The 10,103-nt window shown below is 42.7% G+C and overlaps 1 protein-coding gene across 1 annotated transcript in view; it reads right to left on the bottom strand.

Moving 5' to 3' along the window:
• nrip2 (nuclear receptor interacting protein 2) overlaps positions 1-10,103 on the bottom strand; it is a gene marked incomplete at both ends in the record, with an annotated part of 31,480 nt that overhangs the window by 8,107 nt on the left and 13,270 nt on the right. Inside the window, one exon of the mRNA XM_080538010.1 lies at positions 2,316-2,723. Coding sequence (XP_080394136.1) covers positions 2,316-2,723 — 408 coding nt within the window. The remainder of the gene's footprint in view (positions 1-2,315; positions 2,724-10,103) is intronic.

The raw sequence follows: 10,103 nt of genomic DNA, 5'->3' as shown, positions 1-10,103 counted from the left end.
TTAGATTAAACCAGACAACGAAATGCAGTTTAGAATCTGATATCATTCCTCATTCCATTCCATGCATTACAATAATAATAATATAATAATTTATTTTTATTTGTATAGCACTTTTCCTGCAAACGTTGCAGCTCAAAGTGCTTTAATCATTATAGAATCATCATTGAATTATTTAGTCATTTAAATAGGCAATATTAAAAAGATGGGTTTTTAGTCTAGTTAGTTTACGCAGCCTCACCAAAGCTCTCTCATACAAATAATGATTTGCACATAATAAGCCCGTCCTCCGATGTCTACCTCCACCAGCCTCCACTGATGCACAGACTCTAGGCACTGGGGCGTACATGATGCTGTACCAACAGTTTATGGAGCCTTCAGGAAACCTATTTGGTTGAATGATGATGATGAGAGAACCACGTAACCATGGCGCAGCTAGCATTCCATAAGTTAATCCAAACAGTGAGCACAACACAAATGAAGGAAAATATTAATATTAATCCATTTAAATACTCCCTCATGGACCACTCATGTCAAACACACACAAACACACACACACACACACACACACACACACACCCTTCAAACGTCTATCTCACTGCAATGTCTAGAGGTTGCCCGCTCGCCAGAATTTGATTTCGCTCATAAGAATGTTGATTATGTCTTGAGAGTCACGCATGGCTTCACCTAAACCAATGAGAATCAGTCCTGAAGATGAGGTCTTCAGCCACTGTATATCCTGGTGGCCTGGCGAGCCTAACAAGTTCATCCAGAAGGTTCTATCCCGACAGCACATTGATTTCCAGTACTGTTTCATCTCTAGTGAGTCACGTGAGACTCTGAATGTCCGTCTTTTGAATGATCACAAAGGAACAACGCACAACCTTGAAGTTACAATACAGTAGGAACACATGATGCGCTTTCCCTGAGGGTTTGGTACATTGTTGGGAGTGTCCTTGGTGTTTAGACTGACGCAGGTGAACGATCCAAAGGCTGGGAGGACTGGGAGCCTGTCTCACACCCGCCCACTCCCCGAAGATTAATCGCATTTAATTGGGGGGGGTCTATTTTTTTTTACCTCACAGTGGAGTTGATGCTTATGTGTGTATGTGTGGTTTCACTTAATTTTAGATGCAGTCTGTCTCCTAAGTATACATACTGTATATACATACAGGTTTTAACACTAGAACAGACGTGCCTTTTTTACCTACTAAAAGAGCCGCCTCGGGGGCCTCTTTACAATGCTCAAGCTGCTATTTACCCACAACGACCACTAGTTGGCACGTCTTGTAAATTAGCCTGCCTCCTACACAGAACAACTGCAAAATAGCTTTATACTAGCTTATCCTGATGTGATTTTGTAAAATGTAAGGATACTGGGTGGTAGAACGCACATATCTAGGAAAAGTCATGAAAGAGTGCAAAGATATCAAATGTTTATTTTCTCACAGGGGTCAAATGATCGTTCGTGGCTGTTCTAGTGTTAAGCAGGGGAGGCTGGGGGAAGTGGAAATCAGTGGAAGGGCTCATTGTAATGCATGGGATGGAATAAGGAGTTACAAGTTGTGTGAGGGCCTTTTTTGATGCATGTCGTGAACATGGGCTGGTTGCATTATTCGTTTTATTCTCTGAGGTCGATTCAACTCTTCGTCTTTGAGCCTCGGAAAAGCGCTATATAAATATAATGAATTATTATTATTACTGAGGCATTTCGAAGACAGCGCCTCAGCCAACTTTGGACCCGGAAACACGTCACGACTTAACAACCGAATTGTTTCCTACCAATGCGTGTGGATGAGTCACAGTTAGTCGCTCTTAGCTCTCATTAGGCAGAGTGTGAAGTCTGAGAGGTAGAGAGAGAGACACCTGAGGGGGCGTCAGAGCTTTTAACAATAAAAGCCGTTAAAACAGCTGAGAGTCGAGATGAGATCCGCCTCAGAAGGATGGGAATGAAAGACTGAGAGAGGATGAACTATAGAGAGATGACGAGTCACTGTGGGCTGGCTGACGCTGTCTCCTACTCATCTTTCACTCCTCTCCTCCTACACTTCTCTCACTCTCGTCTCACCCTTCTCCGACTCATCTCTTACTCCTCCTTCCTCCTCGTGTCGATCTGAAAGGTACCTGGGACCAGGGTTGCCAGATGGGATTGACAATTACATTACAGCCTAACCAGTCTATAACCGCTAAATCCAGTAGCCCATTCAGCGGTAACCCACCCCATCTGGCAACCCTGCCTGGAACTTAAAAGGAGAGAGAGAGAGGTTGATGAAAACCAGGCCCAAGACATCAAGGAAAGGAAAGACTGGCCCCCCTACCTTGCACTGGACCAGCAGGGCGGTGAGGGCCGACGAGCTCCCCCTCCCCTCCGTCCTCTGTCTCTCCTTCACCGCCTCGTTTGTTTGGTCGTCACCCCCGGCTGTCTGTCTGGCTGTCTCGTCCGTGAGCGCCCCCCCCCCGGCCTCGCTGCTGTCCTCCTCCTCGTCCGACCGCAGGCTCTTCTCGCTCTCCTCCGGGGACTCCCTCTCCTCCGTGGAGTCCTCCGCTGTGCTCTCGCTCCTCTCCTCCGCCTCCCCGCCCCCTCCTACCCCTCCTCCTCCTCCTCCTCCTCCTCCCTCTTTGTTGTCGGCCAGGGGGGAGCGCACCCAGTTGGGGTCTCGGGCGTCCGCACGCAGCCGCGTCATGTTGCCCTCCATGAGGCGCCGCTGCACGATGCTGTGGGGTTGCTGGGACAGGGGAAAGGACAGGAAGTGATGTCAGACAGGTGATGTGGTGAGGGAGTTTCACCCCTTAGTGATTCAAGTTAGGGTTCTGGAGAATAATGTTCATCCAAGATCAAGTACCAAAGGTCAACTCCCACCCAGAATGACATAAACATTTATTTTAAACCCCTGTCAAAACAACTGTGTGTGAGAAATAACTGAGTTGAACAGTTGTTTATATGATATAATGTATTTTCATATTTGAGCTGCAGCTCCTAGCAAGATTGTTTACCAGAACAGAGTCAGGCTAGAGAAAGTTGTAAATAATCTTGAAGTGAACAGAAGGTTAGCCAAGCCCAGAACAGTCAACAGCATCAATAACACAGAAGGGAAGATGGCAGAGCCATTCAGGTTAGTGACGTGATGAAAATAGGATTGGGTTTTTTGTGCTCAATTATTTTATTAATATAACAAGATTGATCAGGCGTACAAACAGGTGAACAGACATGCATTCAAGTGAGGGTTCGTAAAGTGAAAACAAGATGATGAATAATTCAATAAAACATGTACTTAACCCCTGCTATACCAAAGGATCGTCAATATGGTGTAATAAATCTATCGTGTGGGAAAATTGGGTGAGGGCAGGAGTAATGTTGATGGAAGACCTGTTCGATTGGAAACATTTATTCTCCTTTGAACAAATGGGTTAGGGTTAGGACTATAATATACCCAGGAAAGATTTTTGGAGATTTCTTCAAATAAGGAGTTGTATAACAACAGCAGAAAGAAAGAAAAACATTGTAAAAACATTACAAACTAGAGGGTGAGTCAAGCTCAAGAAAAAGATCTGGGCACATCTATTTATAAGGAAACATGGAGGAAAGCTGTGCAATCACGGTACTCCACAGCCCGAGACACGCAGACACATCTAATTTCATTCAAGATAATAAATAGGAGTTACTGGACCCCCATCATAAATGTCAAGGGTGGGGCTTAGAGAGAATGATAGCTGTTGGAGATGCAACAATGAGAGGGGCACGTTGTTGATGGTATATGACTTCTGGTCAGCTATTGTCAAGTGTATTAATGACATATTGAAAACTGAGTTTATTGGGGATCCAGCATTATGCATATTAGGTATCTTACCAATGGAGTCTAAACTATCCTCACAAGTGTGTTCTTGGGTGAAACTAGCCCTCATAACGGGAAACAGGAAGTGGGAGACACTGGAAGTCGAAAGAGACGGTTGGCTTCAAGGAGTGGAGGGATGAGATGGCTACAATAGACTCTTTTGAGCAGCTAATTCACAGCGTTAACCATAGTCTACAAGTTTTCAGAAAGGTCTGGGATCCATATCTGAACATTATCGGTGGAAATTATGTCAATTGATGTTGGTGCTGCCCGGGAACCATCCCTGTTTTGTGTGCAGCATAAGGATGGTCTTTACCCAGTGGACATGCATGAGGTGTAATGCTGCTAGATGATGGTTTATATTACACACTGACAAGAGGAATGTGTTTGCTCTTTTTTTTGTACTTGTATGGTAGGGTTTGTGTTCTTTCTTTTTCCTTTTCCTTTTCAATCTGTAAAAATGTGCTTGTTGTTCATAAATCTGTGAAGTCTTTTTGAATACTGAAAAAGCAATAAACGTTTTATCACAACATGTTCTTTATGTACATCCCTTCATTAAAAATAGAACAGTCATCTGAGTAAAGAAAAATGTTCTATCTTTGCACTCAATCAAATTTCAGGACCCTCTTTTCATGACTGTTCCTAGATATGAGCGCTCTACCACCCAGTATCCTTACATTTTCTAAATCACATCAGGATAAGCTAATATAAATATATTTTGCTGTTTTCCTGTGTAGGAGGCAGGCTAATTTACAAGCGGCCAACTAGTGTTCGTTGTGTGTAAATAGCAGCTTGGCGTTGTAAAGAGGGGGTCATTTCACAGAGGCGGCTCTTTTAGTAGGTAAAAAGGGCACGGCTGTTCTATCTCTGTATGGGAGACAAACTCCACTTTTAGCCTCAAAGTGTTTCTGTTTTCTTTGAAGTGTTCTCTGGGGCCTGGTTATGAGTGTGGTGCTGCAGGGTTCAGGACATCTGACCAGAGATCAGACCAAAGCCGTCTCACCCTGTCCACCATCTGTCCCTACCACCCTATCAGTGATGACGGGCCACTGCAGTCTGACACACCGTCACCCAGCTACACATAGAGCCCATCTGGACCTTTCTAGAAATAAAGTGAACGTTTTTTTCTTTTCTTTTTTATCATTCTATGATCATTCTGTCATTCTATAGTATAATATGATATATTAATATCATTCTAAAGGGCTCTGCACACAGCGTGCGATTTCTGTTGCGCGTCAACGTTCCATTTTGAAGTTTGAATGGAAGTCTATGAGAACATCGCATTTACCCACACACGGCCCCGATTTTAATCGCACGGCGAACATTCGATTCCATTCATTTTGAATGGGACAAAGCACACGGCGTGCGAGTTTTGTCGCACTGTCAAATGAATGGAATCGAATGTTCGCCGTGCGATTAAAATCGGGGCCGTGTGTGGGTAAATGCGATGTTCTCATAGACTTCCATTCAAACTTCAAAATGGAACGTTGACGCGCAACAGAAATCGCACGCTGTGTGCAGAGCCCTTAAGGAAAAAATTAAAAAAGTGATAAAAAAAAAAAAAAAAAAAAGAGAACTGTTCTTTTTTTCCACTTTCTTTTTTTTAATATCATTTTTATCATTCTATAATCTATGATCTATGATTCTATAGTAAAATATGATATATGTGACACGGTTTCATTAAAAGGTCCTCATGTCAGCAATTGTGAAACCTTGCCATCTTAAACTTAACTGCTCCTCCTGAGACATCTTCTGACCCTCACCACTACGTCTCCTAAAGACACCCGCTTTCCCCTCTACTGTGTCCCTAAGAACTTCTACTGCCCCCCTTGTACTGTTTCTCAGTTTCTCCAGTAAAAAAAAAAAAAAAAAAAAGTTTTAGTAGAAGGCGATAATAGGGAGAAAGTTTTTCCTTCTATCAGTGGCCCCGGGCCCGAGCTAGAGTACTCTTCCTGCAACGAATAGTGGACTGCTGATTCACATGCTTAGTATTCAAATGTATTGATTGTAAGTCGCTTTGGAATAAGGCGTCTGCTAAATGCCAAAAATGTAAAAAATGTAAATGCAATCGAGCCAAACAAGTCTTGTTGTGAGTGTGTTTTCCGGTTTTTGGCATAGGACGACAAACGAAGCGATGAAGAACCCACTCGATATCATAACCAACAGTTTTACATTCACTAAATAGCTACAGTTAGTTAGCAAAGTCGGGTGGGGGGTATTAGTGTGGCAGTGTGTGTAGCCACGCCCACCCCAGCTGTATGTAAGTAGCCATGTGCGTGTGGACCTGTTTTTTGACAAGTTTACAAAATGGATGCTGAAGCTCTCGCTAATGCTATTAACAGAATTTCAAAAGCAGGCAATATATCGACAGTGGGCAATTAATGAACTCCTTAATATTGGACTATACATAACGGGAACTCCGAACTCCGAATCTGACGATGACGAAGAAGACAACGGAATTTCAGACATTGATATCCACAGTTCATGGAGCAGTCGTCTGCAAACGCTAGATTCATCCTGTGGAAGAGCATGAGGGTGCACACGCACATGCAACACCTAGATAACATGGACTGCACTCATATAGCGCCTTTATCCAAAGCGCTTTACTTTACAACGGCCTCTCATTCACCCATTCACACACCAATGGCGGCCACGCTACCATGCAAGGCGCCGGCCGACCCCGCTCACTGGGAGCACTTTGAAGTTCAGTGTCTTGCCCAAGGACACTTCGACATGGGGCTCGAACCGCCGATCTGCCAACCTTGCGATCTTTAGACAGCTGCTCTACCTCCTGCGCCACAGCCGCCCCAGATAACCAACGTCTTGTCTGGATAAAGGCTTCCGTCTGGCACATCCTGTCTGTCGAGGAGATACTAACACAGAAGAGCGTCTGGGGAAATCACACCAAGGAAAACCCCATGACTCCTTATACAACCACCCTGGGCCAAGTCCACCTCAGGCGCTGTTAGAGTTTGAGAAATAAATAATGTATTATATATATATATATCCTCTGTATGAAATTGAAATCATAGTTCCACAGGAAATAGGCACTGCCTTGGAACCTTGTGTCTATCATATGATGTATTACATAACAATCATACATTATATAATGATTGGAGCACTTTGTGCTGCAATGCTTGCAGGAAAAGTGCTATAGAAATAAAAAAGTGATTCAAGTTATTATTATTACTACAAGGCTGTCTCCTGTCCAGTTATCTGAGGGTTGTGTTGTGCTGTTTTCGGCGAGTATATGATCATATCTCACCAGTGAGGGACTCTTGTCCAAATACTTTTGGGCAGGATGTTCAATCATGCCCCCATTGAAATAGAGAACAGGCAAAGAACAGCTAGAGCTAGGGGACACAGAGAAGGATACATGCCATGCTATTCTGTTCACATTTGATGTGTGAGCATTCTGTTCTGGATGTGTGAAAGCTAGCCACCTATAGCTAGTTAGTTAGCCTAGCTCGTTCCTAGAACAGAGCCCTCCTTTGCTCTGCTGTGTTGTTCCTGGGCTCCTGTCTCTGGTTGACTCAGCTTCAAACACACAGACGGCGTCTCCGCGGGAGCCCTCCCCCATAAATAGACTTTTTCCCAACGAGCCACATTGACGTCCGCCACCAATCATGTTCAATCAACTGGGTCCACTTAGACGGGGAGGCTGAGTCACTAAACTATGATCTATTACACCTCCGCTGTCATCTTCCCATCCCTCCTGCATCCGCTAGTCAGTCAGACGGCGTGACTCAGGCCTCCTCCGTCGCCTCCTCTGACCTCGCGCTCCTTTCAGAGGCCGTCAGCATCTCCTCGCTATCGAGCTGAGAGAGAATCCTTCTCCTTTGACTTTACACTCACTCACCCCTCCATTCGGGAGTCTAACATTTCATCATTTCATTTTGTGTGTGTGTGTGTGTGTGTGTGTGTGTGTGTGTGTGTGTGTGTGTGCAGGGTTCGAGTTATAAGCTGAGCTTTGTGGGGGTCTCCAAAATGACAGTGCGAAAATGTTCTCATGCACGCGAGCGAATCATGCCCACACAGCGATGGGACTTACGAGTTTTAATTAGCCATAGGCTACTCATTTCACCAAATCGACAGCACCACATGAAAAAACAGCTATAAGCAATAGTCACAGGTATCTCGGCCAATAATGTTGTTGTTTTTACTATACAGTCCATTCACTTTCCCTGTTAGCACGACACATTGTCCACATCTCCATTTCCAGTGACATCGCACCTGACATAAATAATCATGTATGCTCGTCCATGAATTGTGCTTTCATCTAATGTTATGCTAATACGAGAATCAAGCGATTTGACATTAGAAATGAATTTGTTTTTCATCTCTTGTGCAATGTGCTCTACAATCTGGGCACATGAATGATCGCGCCATTCATCTCATTAAGTTTCATAATTGGATTCAGTTTTGTATAAGGCATCCTTTCTTTAGCGACAGTATCTGTGTATGTGTATTAGTCATGTTTAACTAGTTTAACCCTTGTGTGATGTTCACTTTTTGGACCCTTTCGTACTGTTCGGGTCCAGTTGACCCGGGACATCATTGGGGTTTAAAAAGCACTTGTCTTGACACGGTGCTCCTAGTCCCAAGGGTGACCCATACAAGGGGGTATACTCAGGGCGCAAGAAAGCCCAAAAATAACCCATAATATTAAAGGGCGCCTCCTGTGGGCACAAACAGGTACTGTACCCAATAATGCACAATAGGTACTGTGTACACATTCAAAAGTGCATATCTTTTGTTCTGGTGGATCTAGGGGGCTGCCCTTTGGAGAGGCTGGAGCAGAGGATGCCTAGTAACAACCCACAAAGTGTCAGACCCCTGGGAATAGGTGGGGCCGAACGACAGCATGATGAGTAGAAGCGTTTTTACGCACATGATGCCCCTAACTTTGAAAATGCAAAATCCACTATTATAAAGACCTGGGTGTCATAAATCATACTTATCTAGGAAAAATGTTAATGAAACAATGTTTTCATTGCTGTTTATTATTTTGAATTTATATTCTCAATTGAATTTCACATTTATCTAATTATAATCAAAGCTGTAAAGAAAATACAGGTGATGCGCGAGAGAGACGGTGAAGCGGCAAACTTTGACAGGGGACTCCTCAGCATCAATGTAAGATCCATAAGGTAAGTTACGTAATGTATAGCAAATCATTGTAAATATTATCTTGTTTAAGTAGGTAATGTAAGTTAATGTTTGATCATACAGAAGAGTGGGGGTAAAAATTAATGTAGGCCTATGAAGGAAAGAATGAATGAATGAATAACAGCTGTTAGGATAGCTAGCTAACCAGCTAACTTTTGAATTTAAAGTTTGCTTTTGTGTACATGTATATTTACATATATTTGTCTACATTTCAGTCATTTTCCATTTCTATTTAGGAATTAACGTTTCTTTTTGATTATTGTACAATCTTATGACAGAAATGTAAAAACTGTATAGCATGACATTCCATTTAGGTAATTGTACGGCTGCCCTGAACAAACTAGCTGTCTCCTTATACATACTGGAGGTGAGTTCTGCTACTTTCTTCGGAAGCACTTGCTTTTGTTTGAGCTCTGCTATTTCAACAGTTTCAACGTTAGGTGTCATAACAGGGCAGCTGAATTCAAGTTTGGTTTCTTGGTTGAAAACCCGAAACTTTCCAGGCTTGTCGACTCGGTCGGCAGCAGTGGCCTTTTTTGGGGCGGCATGATAGCTAGCTACTGAATGTTTATACTCCTGTATAGCTAGCTACTGAATGTTTTCTTCTCAACAATCATGATAGCTAGCTACTGAATGTTTTCTTCTCAATAATCATGATAGCTAGCTACTGAATGTTTTCTTCTCAATAATCGTGTTTTCACGTTCGCAAGCTCTCAACGATCATATTCTGCTGTTGCACAATGGGTCTTTTTTTTTATACGCTGCCTTTTCCGTCCCCAGTACTAAATCATGTTGTATTTTGTCTAAATTTGGACAAATACTAATTCCATTAGGTTTTTCATGTATAGTCAATTGTTATTTATTATGAATACAATGATATGGGCTTCTAAGTTGTTGTTTTCTACATTTTAAAAGCTTTGGTTAAAGATGTACATTTGATTTTGCATGGGATTTGGGATGTCCCCAGCGTTGTTCATTCAACTTCAATCCCAAAAATAACTATTAAAAACATATACATTTCCAAATATGTTATTATTATTTCATTTTCCTCATCAATATCTATTGAAATATAGTTTTTATCCATTTTTTTTTTATTTTGTACAA

The sequence above is a fragment of the Nansenia antarctica genome (genome assembly GCF_963989245.1).
Source record: "Nansenia antarctica genome assembly, chromosome: 8".
NCBI classification, from domain to species: Eukaryota; Metazoa; Chordata; class Actinopteri; order Argentiniformes; family Microstomatidae; genus Nansenia; species Nansenia antarctica.
The sequence above is the reverse complement of the archived record's forward strand: the minus strand, read 5'-3'. Positions and strand labels throughout refer to the sequence as shown.